Consider the following 19,104-nt stretch of genomic DNA (forward strand, 5'->3'; position numbering starts at 1 on the left):
TGGTTCCAGCCTGTCTGTCTTCGAGCCCTGCAACAATTTCTGGGCTTTACCAATTACTATCGCCAATTTAACAAAGAGGTAAGCGATCTATAATAGCAGTCAGGTAAAACAAAGGAAATAGATGCCTGGGTCCTTTATCAAATGTTTATTAAAGTAGAGACATATTCCTTTAAAACAATGCATTGTTTTAAAGGAATAATAAACATTTGATAAAGGACCCAGGCATCTATTTCCTTTGTTTTACCTATCACCAATTTATCCCTGGGTACTCCACCTTCGCCAAACTGCTCACCGCCTTAACATGCAAGGTGTGGATACAGAAATTAGACCCTGGAGGCCACTGATGCATTCCAGTCATTGAAGCAAGCGTTCGTACAAGGGATATATCTACGACATCTGGACACCACTCGCCCCTTCATGCTCGAGATAGATGCCTCTTCCCTCGGGTTTGGGACTGTCCTCAGTAAATATAGCTCAGAAGGGACACTTCTCCCATGTTCATTCTTCTCCAAGAAATTCTTCCCTGCAGAGAATTATTATACAATCAGGACCGATTACTCCTAGCAGTCAAGGCCCTTGAGTAGCGGCACCACCTAGAGGGGGCCCAACATAAAATCACCATCTATACGAACACAAAAACCTTCAGGCAGCTCAGCAACTCAACCCAGACAGGTTCACCTGGTCCCTTTTTTCTCTTTGATTAGAATTTGAATTTCACTATCGACCAGCTGCAAAAAATCTATGGGCAGATGCATTATCCCATTCCTTTTTAATTGAAGATGTAGCAGATGCCTCCTGACATGTCATTGATCCTGCAAAACCCATCCTTACTTCTGTTGATGAGTTTCCCTAAGAGGGTCCAGGAAAAAGTGTTGACATGGGCGCATGACTCCCGCGTGTCAGGACATCCTGGAGTATCCCGAACGTCTCACCTCCTTCAACATCACTATTGGTGGCCCCAGGTCAAGTTAAAAAACTATGTGGACTCCTGCCCTACCTGTGTGCAGAACAAAGCTGATCATGCCCGACCCTGGTGGTTGTTACTGCTGTTCACAGCCCCCAGGGAACCATGGACCCATATCTCCACAGACTTCATTGTGGATCTCCCTCTCTCACACGGCTCCACTGTGATATAGGACATACTGGATAGATTAACAAAAATGGCTCACTTTGTACCTCTCCCTGGGCTACCCATGGCTCCCGAACATGCCCATCTCTTTGTCTAACATGTTTTCTGTTTACACAGCCTGCCATCTGACAGAGGTGTTCAATTTACAGCCTGCTACTGGAAGGCCCTCTGCTGGAAGTTTGGCATCTCTAGATTTCACCACAGCCTATCAACCTCAGGACAACGAGCAGACCGAGAGGATCAGTCAGGTCCTCAAGACCTTCCTCTGGCTGAATGCGAACAGAAGGCAGGATAACTGGTCCATACTGCTGCCTAGGGTGGAATTTTTGCATAATAACCACGTGTGCATTGCCACCGGTTCCACTCCATTTCAGATCATATATGGGAGACATCCTCTGCCTCTCACGGTGGACTTCCCCCGCGGCCCTTTTTCACAGCCAAGGAACTCCATGACCTTTGGACGCACACTAATTAAACTCATGAGCAGCTGAGGCCAAGAAGTACGCGACACCTGATGTCGACCAGCACCGCAATTCAAAGTGGGCAATCTCGTATGACTAAGCATTCCAGCACTTACACCTTCAGGTCCTCTCACTGCGCCTGGCACCCCAATTCACTGGGCCTTACCCAATCCATCATCAAGTGAGGTTTATGACTTATCAGCTGAAGATTCATCATCACCTCGAGAATCCATAATGTGTTCCACATCTCATTATTAAAACCACTGATCCTTTCTTGGCCCTCCAGACAAGACTCCCATACCTTTGTATATTACTGTTAATGAAGAGACCACAGTTTGAAGTACAAGAGATCTTAGTTTTCATGTAGGGACGGAACAGACTAGAGGACCTCATCGCATGGAAGCACTTTGGACCAGAGGAGAACTTCTGGAGCCTGCCACTTCCTCAAAGAACTACTTCTGTTAAAGGAGTTCCACAGACAGTTTCCTTCCAAGCCCAAACTAGGGATCCTCAGCAGAGGGGGCGTAAGAGGGGAGGGTATTGTTACGTTTCATAGGTCTCGAGCCCCACCCATGAGCCGCGTCATTCATCCCAATGCCAGCAGGCCTCGCCGCAGCAGGACACTGCCAAATGATGTAATGCAGCAGGATGCCACCATAACTGCTGCCTTTGGATCTCTTCCCTAGGCATGTTCATGCCAAAGTCAATCTTTCAAAGGGCCCACGGTGGGAAAAGCGCACAGTGCCCTTGGATGGCATCACCATTCTTCGCCCTATAAAAGGGCTTCCACGATGTACTGTCTCTGCCTCAGCAATGGGTCAGCTTCAGCTTGAAGTGCTAGTTGCTGCCATGTTTCTTCTCTCCAGGCTGTTCCAACCTTTGTCTCTTCAGCCTTGCCCAGTCTGTCTTCACCTTGCCCAGTCTGCCTTCGCCTCTTCAGCCTCGCCACCTGCCTTCGCCTATTCAGCCTTGCGCAGTCTATCTTCATCTCTTCAGCTTTACCCAGCTCATCCTTGTCTCCTCAGCCTTGCCAAGCCTGCTTTTGTCTCTCCAGCTTCAACCTAGCTACCGCATCTCTATCATCAGATTCATTATTGGTATTGACTTCAGCCTGGACTCTCGTTACCCTTGCCTGCCACCTCCCATTGACCATAGCCTGAGCTCTCGTTACCCTTGCCTGCTGCCCACCTCTGACCTCAGCCTGACCTCGGTTCCTGTCTTCTATCTGTGCCCCGGAGACCACCTCCTAAGACCTGCCAGCCTGTAGAACCCAAAGCCTCAATCCAAGGGGAAAGGGATTAGTAGAAGTTGAACTTCCATTCAATCTCTGCCCCATCTGTTCCGCCAGTTGCTGGTGAGGATCTACAGGGCCTCCCCTGTAGGTGCATCAACCTCACCCCAATAGAAGGGTCCACAATCCTAACAATGACCTTGTCCTCCCTTAGTGCCCCTGTTACCCGTTGAACACCTTATGGTCCAACTGATTCCCTTGCAGGTTTTTTACTTTGAATGTACTTGAAAAGGGTTTTATTATGAGTTTTTGCTTCCATAGCAAACTTATTTTCAAATTCTGTCTTTGCCTTCCTTATCCATGCTTTGCATCTAACTTAACCAGTGCTTATGCTCTTTACTGTTTTCTTCATTCAGATTTCTTTTCCATTTTTTGCCTCTCTCATGTAACCTAATAATGCCAGCAGTCATTTGGCCTTCCTTCCATCTTTTTTAATGCATGGAATATAACTGGTCTGGGCTTTCAAGATGGCTTTTTAAACACCATCCATGCCGGATGTAAACTCAGTTGCTCCTTTCATTTTTTATATAACCATTTTCCTTATTTTGTCATAGTATCCCATTTGAAAGTTAAATGCTATCATAATAATTTCCTTAGTGTCCTTCCAGTAATGAAATCAAATTTGATCATGTTATGATCAGTATTGCCAAGAGGCCCAATACCTAGATAATTCATTTTGAGCTACTAATGAAAAGTCATAAATAAATGTGCAACAACATTAGGGTTCTGGGGTTGCTAAGTCTCATTATTAGTTACTCCAAATCCAAGATCAGCTTCACATCTTATTTGGAATTTATAGGCATTCTGATAGATATGACGCAAGCCAAGGATTTTCTCCCTGGCAACAGGATTTCAGACTTAATGTATGTAGAGGAGAAAGTGAGGCAGAGTCAGCAGACCTAGACCCTGGCCCATGTTGCAGATACTGGGCCTAATGACTCAGCTGCCTACATAATTGCCATAGAATCCTCATGACACATGCCCATTGGACACTGAAGTCTAGTAGAAGCAAGCCTCACGGGCTATAGGATGGTATCAGAGTACCAGAGAGATTAAAAGACTCAGTTTCTTTCCAGCTTTCACATTCAAATCTGGCAAAAAGCAGCAGCATTCATTTGTTCTAAGCACAGATGCATCCAGTGTGTGGTGAGGAGCTTACGTATATGGATTTCACATCCAGGTTCCTTGGTCCTTCCAGAAGAGAAAGTTCCACATAAACCTCCTGGAGCTAAAGGCAATACATTCTAAGGCTTTTCAAAACTCTTGCGAGCAGTCAAATTGTCCTAATTCAATCAGTTGGTCATGTTCTGGCTGAACAAACTGAGAGGGACAGTCTCTCCTCCTGTATCAACTCAAGTTGTGAAGCTGACCTTCTCATACAGGACAATCACTGCAGCTACTTACCTGGCAAGCAAGGAAAATGTTCTGGCAGACAGGTCAAGTTACGAGTTACACCAAGAGTAGACAACTTCAGTCCTAGAGTGCCACAAAATGGTCGGGTTTTCAGGATATCCACATTGAATATACATAAGATATAATTGCATACTATGGATGCAGTGCATGCAAATATCTCATGCATAACCATTGTGGATATCCTGAAAATCAGACCTGTTGGCAGTAATTAAGGACCAGAGTTTTCTACCTTTGAATTACACCCTTATGAGTAGTTCTTGAATCAAAATATAGTGAACATTTTTTTTTCTTCATGGGCAACCCCTGAGGTAAACTTGATTGCAGCAGATCAGAACAGGAAGGTACCAGTCTAATATCAGATCCCTTCTCCCTTCATGGGGAAGAAGTCTTTTGTATTTTTATCCTCTGATGCTTTTAGTTGCAAGAATATTGATAAAACTAAGAAGGGATCAAGGGACTATAATTATCATAGTTCTGTCTTGGCTGAAACACAATTGGATTCCAAGCCTTAGGAATTTATCCATTATGAAATCAGTGAGAATGGAGGCTTTTCCAACCTTTATTTTACAGGACCAAAGATCATTGCTTCATATCAACCTCCATTCTCTCATCTTCATGACCATGATGTCAAGCTTGAAGTGATTTGGTTTCTTAAAAGCTTCTACTTCTAAGAAAGAATCCACTAGAAGCTCTTATAATTCCACACAAAACCTGCTAGAATACCTTCATTAAGATATTTGTCTGAGTCAAGAGAGCTTAAACTGTGTGAGATCCATGGGGAATTTTAAATTGTTGTCCCTGGTGGTATGGGTCTGAAGCTCTAACAGATGGCAGCTGATGAGTAGAAACTGAGAGAGCAGCTAGTATTGCTAGCCTTCAGATATTCATGGGTAGAGTTATGACAAAGTAGGATGTCATTGGTTAGCAGGTAGACCCACCCTGCCTGCACAGCTTCATTTAAGTGATAGCCAGCAGGGAGTTCCCTGCAGGCACAACCTCATTTGTTTGTAGAGGACAGGGTCTGAGCTGGACCATGCTGGATACACATGGCTGTGCTGGATCTTCCCCTTTGCCTATCTGGTAAGATAATCCACATTACAGGACTATCTTGTTTTCTTTTCTGAAACCTGTAAGTCAGGAAACCCATGTTATGTTCTGAACTTCAGTTGCTTCAATTAAACCTTACTGAAAAGTGTGACTGTGGTGTGGTATTTGAACCAGACCCTGACAAACTGACAACCCTAAAAGGCAGATGCCAAGAAGCTGCAAAGAAGCAATGGTAGATAGTCATGGGAAGGCCAGGGGATATTTACCTTTTGATTTCCAGGGAGTTACATGGCCTTGGAAGGCCCCATTGTTCAGCACAGGGCATGGCCTGATTGATTACAGAATGTAAGGAAAGAAGCAGATTCCTAGGATACATCCTCCAGAATCTCTACTCATCTGGCTTTGTTCCTGTTCTGTATCTGATTCTGCGGTCCTGCTCCTATATTTCTGTTCCAGTATCTGTCCTCCACATTTTTCACCTGGGTTCCTTATTCTGAGCCTCTTCTAGTGCTAAGGTTAAATGCCTTCATGGAAAGGGTGGTGGATGCATGCAATGCATCAGGTTTCAGATGTGTGTGGAAGACCAGAAATGTTATGGAATTCAAAAGGGCATGGGATAAACACAGAGGATCCCTAATGACTATCAATGCCTGACTATGAATACCTCCCCTGTAACCAATCTTTGTTGGTGAGTTAAATTATGAACATCACTTTCTAAACCATTGTGATCTACACATGGATCGACGATATATAAAATGTCTAAATAAATAAAGATTAGAGAATGGAAATGAAGAAGCTTTAGATATAACGTTGTTGGGTAACCTAGGGTACCTAGGGTAACCTGCATGGAATGGCAGTTAATACTGTTTAATAGTAGGCATGGGATTAACTTGCACAGAGTGGCAGTTACCACCCTAGCAACTTGCTGGGCAGACTGAATGGACCTTCTGGGTCTTTATCTGCTCTCATTTACTGTGTTATTATGGTTCTACCAACCCTGACCACGTCCACCTGGATTATCATTCGGCACTCTTCATGCCAGGACAGATCTGTGCTCATTCAGTACTTTGGACCCAGCCATCTGACCTCTCCAGTTTCACCTGTTCCTTGCATACCATTTGCCAGTGACTAGATGTACTCTGACAGTACTGAAGTCTGGGCTCAAAGCCAATTCTATTAAGATGTACTTTAATGCAGTTGGAACATACCATCAGTATGTAAAAGGAAGATAGATTTCTGTACAACCCTTAGTTGTGTGGCTTGCTACATTTGAAACCTCTTCTCACGGGACCTCAACACAATCGATGAAATCCCATTTTGAGCCTCTGACATCCTATGGGCTAAAGTATCTAACCTGAAAGATTTTTTTTTGGTGGCAGTCACTTCAGTTCAGAGAAACTGAGAGTTTCAGGCCCTAGTAATTTATCCACCTTTTACTAAGTTTCTTCATACAAAGTGGCGCTGCATGCAGCGTATGTTTCTGCCTAAGGTTGTGTCAAAGTCCCATCTTAATCAGTCTTCCAATATTTTTTCCTAACACCTTTTGCCAATAAAGTTAAACCAGCTCTGAATACCTTGGATTGCAAGAGAGCCATAGACTAAAGTCCTTAAAATTTTCACACAGCTTTTTGTTTCTTCTTGCCCCAACAACTTTTGGATTGTTGAGGAAGCTACACTATTGAATATAGCCAGATATCTTAATTAGTTAGCCAGCTAACTTTAGGACAGCTCTTTGACTCGACCGACTAACTCTCAGTATTGGATTTAACCGGTTAACTTAGCCAGATAACTCAATTCCTCACAGTTTCGCCCCTGCACTGTCCCTAATTATCCAGCTAAATTCTAGCCACCTAACTTATTAGCCAGCTAGAATTTAACCAGGTAAAGGCTGAATATAGCCAGGTAAGCCATTTAGACAATGAGTATTATATTATCCATCTAAATGGCTTTTGACTATGGACCTCATTGTTTATAAGAAAACTGTTTCTAATTAGATAGCAAGCTATATCTTCTAACTTTCACTTAGGCCCACGTGGGTTTGACCCTAAAGGAAAGTTTCAAGACTCAAGATTTCAAAGGGGCATGGGATAAACATTGTGGATCCATAAAGGCTAGAGGATGGGAATGAAGAGAAGAGCCATGGGGGTGGATTACTGGAGTGGAGGCTACTACCTGGTGATTACTACCCTTACTCAATAAGCCTTTGCAAGGTTAATGCAACTCCAACATTGCTCTCTGCTTCAACAGCAAGGGGATATGTGGAAAAGAGGATTTGCATTCAGACAACAACCAACAAGAACTGAACTTCACAATCTGGGTAAATAAATAAGTGTGGGGGTAGCTTGCTTATTACGGCGGTTACTACCCTAAACCAATTAAGCTTGATACATCACTTTGAATGCAAATACAGCGTTGCTTTCTGCTTCAACGGCAGGCGAAAATGTGAAAAAGAGGATTTGCATTCAGACAACAACCAGCAAGGACTGAACTTCACAATCTGGGTAAATAAATAAGCGTGGGGGTAGCTTGCTTATTACGGCGGTTACTACCCTAAACCAATTAAGCCTGACACATCACTTTGAATGCATATATAGCATTGCTCTCTGCTTCAGCGGCAGGGGGACATGTGGAAAACAGGATTTACATTCAGACAACATCCAACAAGGCATTGATCTGTGCAGACTGGGTAAACAAGCATCGGGGTAACTTGCTTGATGTGGCGGTTACTACCCTTAACCATTAAGCCTTATGCTCACCTTTGATTCAACTCCAACATTACTCTCTGCATCAATGGCAGGGGATGGCAGGAAACTTGAATCAAACAGTTACCAACAAGGGCCCTGAACTTGCTGGTTGGTGAAACAGATAAGTATGGGAAAATAAGTGTGGGAGCTTGCTGGGCAGACTGGATGGGCTGATTGGTCTTTTTCTGCTGTCATTTCTATGTTATAAGTCATCATGGCTGCATTGGTGGCCTCTAATAAAGAGATAGGTAGAGCTGCAACGCAGACTTCAGTTTACACATTTACATCACTCTTTTGTGTGATGCAGACTTTTGATGTGACAGCAAGTTTCAACAATATATTCTCCAGGGTCTTTTTAAAGGTTAGAGCCCATCTCCAACCTATTTTTATTAGTTTGGATTGTTGTCTTGTTAAAAAAAAAAAAATAATAAAATAAAATTGGGATGGGAGCTTTCATGTCACCAAAAACAGTTATTCCATTTTCTGTTGATGGTTATTTTTCCCTATTTTTGTTGATGTTAGGGAGTCATATCTGTGTAACTAGGTCAACTGCTTATTGCTTACCTTTAATGTTCTTTGAAAACAGCAGTTCACCAGTCACATGTACCCTCTCTCCTGCCATTCTGGAGTTGTTCGTTACTCTGATTAAAGAACTGAAGCACACATGAGGACAAAGTAACTGCCATGCTCAGAGGACTCTACAGTCTTTCCTAGATCACTCTGAAAAAGTGTTCCATGGCTGTGTCATTAGATGATGTCACAATTACCATACAGTCTAGAAACATGAAAAATATACATAACACATCCAAAAAAATCCTCCTATTACTTTTATTTACTGCCTCTAAATTAAACATCAGTGAAGAAGATATTGAGGATCCTCATATGAACCAGAAAAGATATTCATTGGCTCACTTGACAGCCCGATAGAAACATCTGTTGCCAACTTATAATCATTAGTCATAAGAACATAAGAAATTGCCATGCTGGGTCAGACCAAGGGTCCATCAAGCCCAGCATCCGGTTTCCAACAAAGGCCAAACCAGGCCACAAGAACCTGGCAATTACCCAAACACTAAGAAGATCCCATGCTACTGATGCAATTAATAGTAGTGGCTATTCCCTAACTAAACTTGATTAATAGCCATTAATGGACTTCTCCAAGAACTTATCCAAACCTTTTTTGAACCCAGGTACATTAATTGCACTAACCACATCCTCTGGCAACAAATTCCAGAGCTTTATTGTGCGTTGAGTGAAAAAGAATTTTCTCTGATTAGTCTTAAATGTGCTACTTGCTAACTTCATAGAATGCCCCCTAGTCCTTCTATTATTCGAAAGTGAAAATAACCGATTCACATCTACTCGTTCAAGACCTCTCATGATCTTAAACACCTCTATCATATCTCCCCTCAGCTGTCTCTTCTCCAAGCTGAACAGCCCTAACCACTTCAGTCTTTCCTCATAGGGGAGCTGTTCCATCCCCTTTATCATTTTGGTCGCCCTTCTCTGTACCTCCTCCATCGCAATTATATCTTTTTTGAGATGCGACGACCAGAATTGTACACAGTATTCAAGGTGTAGTCTCACCATGGAGCAATATAGAGGCATTATAACATTTTCTGTTTTATTAACCATTCCCAGTCCTCATGACTAATACATTTTAAACTTTGTACTTTTTTAAACTTGCATTTAAAATATAATTTAACTTGAATATAATGCCTTGACATGGGTCTGTGTTTTGAATCCATCTTATTTTATGCATCAAGGGGCTATTAACATCTCCACGTTCTTTTCAGAGACAGCATTATTACAAACAAACAATAAACACAGCAGCATTTAAAACAGGCTTGTTTAACAAGTACTCCAATCACAAGGTGCCACGTAGTTTCACATTATTAGTCAGAAAATCGGTTAATCTTCACTCTTCACAAACAAATCGAATGACTCCCCTTTTAGTGCTTCTCACGATGTTATGATACATGTCAAACTGATATACTTGACCACTAAATTAGGGAATACCACTCTCCATGTTAAGACCCCACGGTTGTACATTATTCAAATTGTAAATCCAGTATTGTTTCCTTATATTCAGTGTTGCCTCTCTATCTCCACCTCTCCATGATTCATGTATGAGATGGTTGGTGTGGGAACAATATATTGAATCATAGAGAGGGAGAGATAGTGAGCCATCTTTGTCTGTTCTATGAGGGTCCTCAATATCTTCTTCAATGATGTTTAATCTCAAGGCAGTAAAAAAGTAGTAGGAGGACTTTTTTGGGATGTTAGATGGTGTCGTCCATCTGCATGACTGTTGAACTGTAGTCATCAGAGAACACCAGTAACATGTAATCAGCTTTTCTTTCCTGAATTCAGAGAGTTTTGAAATGTTTTATATCTGAACCAATATGTTATTCATCAACATTACATATATCCCAAGCTGCTTTGTGAAGATTGTTAAGCACATTTTATTTGTCTTTTTTTTTTCTTGTAGTTACATTCCTCACCAGTGCAAGTACAGCACTGTCACTACAGAATAATACTGTTTTTAATGATCTGAAACCTGATGAAATGGAACTAATTTATGCTGGGTATGGGGATGAAACTGGAATCCAATGTGCCTTAAGGTAAGTCTTGTCACAACCATGTTTTCTTCTCAGAATGGGAACATGGGAAACTCTCAATGCATCCAGGTAGAATTATGATTTTCTAGTTATAGCTTGTAGTCATCAGATGGTTGGCATGATCGTTGTGACCTTGCCATACCCATGTCACGTTGACACAATTTACAGACCTTCCCTGTTGCATGTCGCCCTTCAGTACTTTGACAAGTAAACAGACATCAAAATACTTGCACTGTAAGCACTGTGCAATAGGCAGATTTCAAAAGATACATGTACTTAGCAATATCATGCTTTCCATTAATTTAAAAAAAAGTAAGCTGAGGACCAGCTAGTGGCTCAGTGACGATGCTTGGCATAGCCATGTGGGAGATCTGAGAGAGAATCCCAAACTCATCTTCTGTTTTAGGTCAACCAGGTTTGGGAATGCTGCAGAGATAATATTCAAAGCCCCAGCCTTCAGGCTAAGGGCTGAGATGAAGGGAATCCCAACCATGCCACAATGGTGATATCTAATGGTCAGGCTGAGAGTGAATGTATGCTAGAATCTGGAGGAAGCTGTAATTGGGGCCAATTTTCAAAGGTTTTAGGATCCTAACTTTGAAGTTAGGCTCCTAAATTGGCTCTTTTGAAAATATACTAGTACTAAGTCCCTAAATTTAGGATCTTAAAAAGCAGGTGGCTACAGGGGCAGAGATAAGGCAGACAAAAAAAAGTTAGGAGCTTGCACTGATTTTCATAACTAGGCACATAACTTAGGATTTCATTCACTAAGCCACATTTCCTGGCGTGTAGCCAGATGGACTCAGAACGAATGGGTATAGTATCCGCGTGCTAGCAGTTGGAGACTGATCTGACGTCAGCACGGGTGTATATATACCCCCACAGGAAGCGTAGCAAACTTAGTAATTTCCGTCTCCAAAGCAGTTTGGATAGCCTGCTCGCTCGCTGAGCGTGTTTTCCAATCTACTTTCTATTTTCTACTTTCTACTTTCTTTCCACTACAAATTCTACAACATCGAGCCCCGCACTCCTGCGGTGATACCCTAAGGTCCCTCCCCCAGTAGAATTTCCCGGGTGATTTCCGTGATCCCCCGGAGGTTTAAGTCCTCGGTCCGGTGGCCGAATCGCGGCAGGGACATAGCCCCCGGGCGAGGTTCGGGTGAGGCATACGAGGCGCCTCGGTCCCGGCGTGGACGAGGCAGCGTGTGCATATCCTCAAACGCAGCGGTGAAGGTACTTGCCCTCTCCCCCCGCAGCTGGAGACCGCCCGGGTTCCAGCTGGGAAGCGCCGAGGATCAGGTAAGGCGTACATCTCTTATTTCTGGTCTCCGAGGAACAGAGGATCGGCGGCGTGGCACGCCGTGGAGGGCGCCATTTTGTGGGCCTTGTTCAGGTATTGAGCGCCCATAATAGGCGCAGCTCTATTCCTCCTTGTGCATATATTGCCTTATTACTGAGAGCATATTGCATACCACTGAGCGTTGTATTGCCAACCGCCTATTGCTGAGAGCCTATTGAATGCCATTGAGCGTGTATTGCTAACCGCATATTGCTGAGAGCCTATTGAATGCCATTGAGCGTGTATTACTAACCGCTTATTGCTGAGAGCCTATTGAAAGCCATTGAGCATGTATTGCTACCGCATATTGCTGAGAGCCTATTGAAAGCCATTGAGCATGTATTGCTAACCGCATAGTGCTGAGAGCCTATTGCTTATCATTGTGCGTATATTGTAAGCCGCATTGGGCTAGGCGCCTGTGGGCAATATTGGCCGCATATTGTTATTATTGTTGAGGGCCTGTTGTATTAAGCGTATATTGCTGTCGCATATTATTAAGCGCCTGTTGTATTAAGTGCCTATTGCTGCCGCATATTCTCATTGTGCGCCTGTTGTATTCAGCGTATATTGCTGCCGCATATTATTGAGCGCCTGTTGTACTACGCGCATATTGCTGCCGCATATTATTATTGTGCGCCTGTTCTCTTAAGCGTATATTGTGGCCGCTTTTCATTCAGCACATACTTTTCAATGGAATAGAACGCCTCAGCGTCTTCAGCAGGGGCACCGCCTGCCTCCGGCATTAAAGCCCTCGGCCTCTGCTCTGCATGCCAGCTTCGAGCCACGCACAGTGAAGAGCCAGACTCCCTATGTGCCCAATGTGAGGAGGCCGTGGGACCCTCGGGCCAGGACCAGTCTCAGCCACGATTTGCTGTCAGTTCCCCTGGGGCTACCCCAGATTTAGTGGGCAGTCTCGACCAATCAGGAATCCCGGGGGATCTTGTACCACGGCGATTAGAGGCTGCTTCAATTTCCTGGGTGGATCTCTTTAAGGGGATTCATGCCTTTGTACAGATGCAAACGGCTTCCCGTCCAGGCCCTGCTGTTCCCACTGTTCCTGCTGTTCCTGTTGTTCCTGCGGTTTCTACGGTTCCCGCGGTGGCTGCGACTGCGGCGGCTGCTGTGGCGGCTGCTGCGGCGGCGGCTCCTGCGGATCCTGTTCCTGGTCCCTCACGCCCTTATCGTGAGCGGGACCTCCCGCCGCTGGATAGCCCAGATCAGTCAGACCAGGAGTTTTCACCGGACGAGTCCGAACTCCCGGACGAGGGGGAATTTCCCCCAGGGATTGAGCCATATAGAACCATGAGGCGGTTCTTCCCTAAGGAGGATCTCTCCGACCTAGTGTCTCAGTGTCTGGCGGAGTTGGATATTACAGGTCCTAGTGCTACGGTACCCTCTGCGCAGAACCCCCTGCTGGAAGGTCTTCGTCCTACAGCCTGCCATTTTCCATTCTTGCAAGCAGCACAACAACTGATAGATTTAGAATGGGCGGCACCAGCGGCTTCCTTCAAAGGGGGCCGGGCCCTGACGGGCATGTACCCATTGGCACCGGCTATTCAGGACCTGCTGGCGTGCCCTCAGGTGGACGGCCTTGATTAGCGCTGTGGTCAAGCGCACTACCATTCCAGTTTGAAGGGGGGACGGCCCTCAAGGAGCCTCATGACCGGCGACTGGACGCCATTCTGAAACAGACCTTTGAGGTGGCAGCTCTCTCTTTTGCGGATTGCAACCTGCTGCACAGTGGTGACGCATGCCTGTTTGTCACAGGTCAGGAACAACGCTCCAGCAGCTGTCCGCTCTCTCGTTCCTCACGGATGCTGCATCAGATCTAGTCCGGACAACAGCAAAGGGGATCTCATCCTCCGTAGCCGCCAGGAGGCAGCTCTGGATCAGGAAATGGTCAGCTGATGCGCCTTCGAAGACACGCCTCACCAGATTGCCCTTTAAGGGCTCTTTCCTATTTGGCAGCGACCTGGATAAACTGGCCAGTACATGGGGCGCCTCTCCAGTGCCTAGATTGCCGGAAGATCGGTTCAGAAGGAGCCAGCGCGCCTTTCCAAGGCCCTCCAGGGGCAGGAGTTCACAGCACTTCATTCCCTACAGGAGTCACTACCAAGCACCTCGTCCTCAGGCCAGGAATCAGGCCTTTCGGACCAAGCAGCGCAAGAGGGGAGCAGGTCCGGGCTCAGGTCCCGGCCGCGCCTCACAATGAGAATCCGCCGATTCATCTGGGGGACGGAGCCATAGGGGGCAGGTTAACCCTCTTCTACCCCAGTTGGGTCGAGATTACGTCGGACCAGTGGGTCCTCGCCATCATCCGAGAGGGGGTAGTATCTGGACTTTCATCATCTCCCTCCGGACAAGTTTGTGAAATCTTCATGTCCCATACACAAGAAGGCGGCATTGGAAGCTAACTTGGCGAGGCTCCTGTCCTTGAAAGCCATCATCCCAGTACCTGCCTGGGAAGTGAATTCTGGACACTATTCCATTTATTTCATGGTGCCCAAGAAAGGGGGCACCTTTCGGCCTGTACTGGACCTCAAGTCAGTCAATCGATACTTACGGGTCCCGAGGTTTCGCATGGAAACTCTGCGCTCCGTCAAGACCGCAGTACAGCCAGGAGAATTCCTCACGGCATTGGACTTGTCAGAAGACTACCTGCATATCCCGATCCATCTGGATCATCAGCGCTACCTACGCTTCAAGGTTCTGGGTATCACTTCCAATTCCGGGCTCTGCCCTTCGGATTGGCCACGTCACCACGGACCTTCACCAAGGTGGGTTGTCGTGGTAGCAGCGGCTCTCAGACGGGAAGGAATTCTGGTCCATCCCTACCTAGACGACTGGCTGATCAGGGCGAAATCACGAGAGGAGAGCCATCGGACAACCGACAGAGTGATCGCCCTTCTGGAAAGCTTGAGCTGGGTAATCAACCTCAGCAAGAGTTGCCTACAGCCTTCCCAGTCACTGGAATACCTGGGAGTACAGTTCGACACGCAGGCAGACACAGTCAGTCTCACCACCAAGAGAAGGTTGAAACTTCAGACGCGTATCCAGTACTTGATGGGAGCCAGTCGGCCCATAGCTTGGGATTATCTGCAGGTTCTTGGTCTCATGGCATCCACCCTGGAAGTGGTACCTTGGGCAAGGGCCCATATGAGACCTCTACAACACTCCCTGCTCTCTCGCTGGAGCCCTCGTCTACTGAACTATTCCACGCACCTACCTCTGCCTGCCAGAGTCCGGACACAGTTACGGTGGTGGCTGCAGTCCGACCACATGAGCAAGGGGTCGAGGATGTCCTCCCCCACATGGACTCTGCTCACCACAGATGCCAGCCTGAGCAGCTGGGGAGCACACTGCGAAGGACTAACCGCACAAGGGCGGTGGAACAGAGAAGAGTCCGCGTGGAACATCAACCATCTAGAGGCTCGAGCAGTCCGATTGGCATGCCTTCGATTTGCTCACAGACTGAAGAACAGAGCAGTCAGAGTGATGTCCGACAACGCCACCACGGTGGCATACATCAACCGTCAGGGCAGAACCAGAAGCCGACAAGTATCTCTGGAGATCGCCCCACTGATGGTTTGGGCAGAGGCGAATCTTCAGGACATCTCCGCCGTCCACATTGCTGGGAAGGACAACACCACGGCAGACTTCCTCAGCAGAGAAAGTCTAAATCCGGGAGAGTGGCAGCTGTCACCCACAGCCTTCCAGATGATTGTAGATCACTGAGGGATTCCGGACATGGATTTACTGGCGGACAAGTCCAATGCTCAAGTACCCAGATACTTCAGCCGCAAGCGCAATCCGTTCTCCCACGGAATTGATGCCCTGGTACAGCCATGGCCTCCAGGGACTCTGCTATACGCCTTTCCTCCGTGGCCTCTGCTGGGCGCCATCATCCACAAGATTCAGAAACACCGGGGCCTAGTTCTTCTAGTGACACCAGACTGGCCAAGAAGACCCTGGTACATGGACATGAGAAGACTACTGGCAAGGGAGCCCCTTCCCCTGCCTCCTCTCCGGGACCTTCTACGTCAAGGTCCCATCCTCCACGAGGATCCAGCTCAATTCTCTCTTACGGTCTGGCCATTGAGAGGGCTAGACTGAAGAAAAATGGTTACTCGGAGCCCGTGATAGATACACTCCTCCGAGCTCGCAAGTTTTCCACATCCCTCACCTATGTAAGGATCTGGAGAGTATTTGAAGCATGGTGCGACACTCATGGCACCAATCCACATGCGACCACAATCCCTATTGTGTTGGATTTCCTGCAGGATGGACTTCAGAAAGGTCTCTCCCTCAGCTCCATCAAGGTTCAGGTGGCTGCGCTGTCTTGCTATGGTCCCAGGAGGGATGGCAAGACCATCGCCAAGCACCCAGATGTCTCTCGCTTCCTGCAAGGAGTCAAGCATATTCGTTCGCCACTGAAGTGGCCTGTGCCTTTGTGGAGCCTCAACCTTGTTTTGGATTTTTTCACGGGATCCACCTTCAGACCCCTTCGGGGCCTGTCTCTTCGTTCTCTAACCTTGAAGATGGTGTTCGGTGTGTTCAGCACGCAGCGTCTCAGAGCTACAAGCACTGTCCTGCCGGGATCCCTTTTTGAGAATCACTCCAGAGGCTATCCATCTTCGCACGGTTCCCTCCTTTTTACCTAAAGTGGTCTCACAATTTCACCTTAACCAAACTATATCCTTGTCTACCACGGCGGGTTTGAAGAAATCTGAAGGGCGTTTGCTACGCCATCTCGACATAGGCAGACTGCTGCCCAGATATCTGGAAATGACACAAGAAGTACGAAAGACAGACCATCTGTTCGTCCTATTACAGCGGGAAAAGACAAGGGGAAGCGGCCTCTTCGGCCCTCCATCGCCCGCTGGATTAAAGAAGTTATCAGAGCAGCTTACGTGGAGGCCGGGAAGTCTCCGCCTCTACAGGTCACGGCTCATTCTACCAGAGCACAAGCGGCATCCTGGGCAGAATCCAGGATGCTGTCGCCTGCAGAAATCTGTAAAGCGGCGACATGGTCCTCCCTCCATACCCTTCTCCCCGGTTCTACCGTCTGGATGTCCAGGCCAGGGAGGACTCAGCATTTGCGAGGGCGGTACTACATGGTCCTCAGGCAGCCTCCCGCCCAGGCTGGGAGTAAAGCTTTTGTACATCCCATTCGTTCTGAGTCCATCTGGCTACACGCCAGGAAATGTTGAGATTACTTACCTGCTAATCTCCTTTTCTTTAGTGTAGACAGATGGACTCAGACATCCCACCCAGCTGCCTGTGTACATGGGTTTCACCGATTCAAGGTAAGCCATGTCATATGTTCCATAAGAACGTACACTCTACCAGGTGTCAACGCCTTCCGGTTGGGAATGCTGGCGGTCTCCAGCTATATCAATCGGTCAGGGGAATCCTGTTTCACTTTTCACTGAGCGTCAGTACACACATCCATAACAGCTTTTGCAAGGAAGATTACTAAGTTGCTACGCTTCCTGTGGGGGTATATATACACCCGTGCTGACGTCAGATCCGTCTCCAACTGCTAGCACGCGGATACTATACCCATTCGTTCTGAGTCCATCTGTCTACACTAAGGAAAAGGAGATTATCAGGTAAGTAATCTCAACATTAGGCCATTTACCCTATAATAAATGGCTTAACACAGAGTCAACGCAAGCTATTTCAAATACCTTGCATTAATTAACTCCTGGCGCCATGCATATTTAAATGAGCTAATTAATATGCAGATGCATGTTAATCTACTCATCCTTACCTTAAATTATGGAAATCGAATAATGCAGCTTCCCTGAAAAATTGCAAGCGTGTTATTTGAATGGAAGTTAGCTACAACTTGAGCTGTAGCTAATTTCCCCTTGGGAGCATCAGGACATTAACACACACCATAATGTTCCCATGGTCCTGTCTGAAAGGGGCGACAGTCCTGAGTAAGCCCCCATCCCCTGAAAGACATTTAAAAACCTTGGAGGCAGCTCTTTTCAAAAATTTAAAAAAAATGTTTTAAAGTCAGCACCAAGCCCCATCCCCAACCCCCCCCCTTCAGTAAACTGGTGCCTGGAAGCCAGTACCCCTACTCTCCTGCCTAGCCCCCCCCCCCCCCTTTAATCACAAATGAGTCCCTAGTAGTCCAGTGGGGAAACCAAAGCACCCACTAGGTTCCAGACCTGGTGGCAGCCATTTTTCAAAATGGTGCTAACTGGTTCTTTGCCCCATCATGTGATAGGGGTGGCAGATACTATTTTGAAAAATGGCCACCTTCAGGTCCAGATTCTAACGGGCATTCCAGGACCCCCACTAGACCATGAGGGGCTCATTTGTGAGTACGGTGGGAGGCTCTGGAGGGTGAGCTAGGAATTTTTTTACTGAAGGGAAGGGGTTGGGGCAGGGCCTGGAACCAACTTTCAGGGTTCTTTTATTAAAATTTTGAACAGCTGCTGCCTCCAAGGGCAGCAGGGGTGGGTGAGAAGGGGGTGGTGGTGTATGCAGACCCAAGTGTTTTTTTTAATGACTTTTGGCTGGAGGGTTATTTACTTAGGGCTGAGTATAAGCCCCTTTAAGCCATCGCAGTTCCACAATTCCTGGATCACCGTCACGCTATTTCTGGGTGCATTCCCTGCCACTGTATTTTCAGTGCAATATTTTATCGTGGAGAAAAATACCGTGACAGACACAAAGCGGTTAGGGTCATTTACCACAGCTTTGTGACTCCCGCAGTATTTTTCCCTCAGGGAAACATAGTGTGGCTTAGTCAATAAACCCCTTAGGATCCTAGATCTAGGCAAATGAATAGCAACCCAAAATTTAGGAGCGTAATTTTAAGCTCCTAAATGTATGTGAATTTTCTCAGCTGAAATGTAAAAGCCTAAATTTAGTGCTTACCTTTTTTGAATATTTGCCTCAGTAGTAATAAAAATGAAATCACTAAATTGTTTTTGAAAATGTGTTAGCAACTGTTCTGCGCTATCACTGGGAGGAACACAGATAGTTTGTGTCATGCTTGCAACCTCCCCCCCCCCATTAGAGTTATTGTTATAGGGTTAA

At 46.2% G+C, this 19,104-nt stretch overlaps 1 protein-coding gene across 1 annotated transcript in view; it reads left to right on the plus strand.

Moving 5' to 3' along the window:
* The window catches only part of BRD9 (bromodomain containing 9), a 328,799-nt gene that overhangs the window by 232,430 nt on the left and 77,265 nt on the right, over window positions 1-19,104 (plus strand). Inside the window, 1 exon segment of the mRNA XM_029589931.1 lies at window positions 10,577-10,709. Within this exon segment, the coding sequence (XP_029445791.1) occupies window positions 10,577-10,709 (133 nt within the window).

The sequence above is a fragment of the Rhinatrema bivittatum genome, chromosome 2 (assembly GCF_901001135.1).
Source record: "Rhinatrema bivittatum chromosome 2, aRhiBiv1.1, whole genome shotgun sequence".
In the NCBI taxonomy this organism is placed as follows: domain Eukaryota; kingdom Metazoa; phylum Chordata; class Amphibia; order Gymnophiona; family Rhinatrematidae; genus Rhinatrema; species Rhinatrema bivittatum.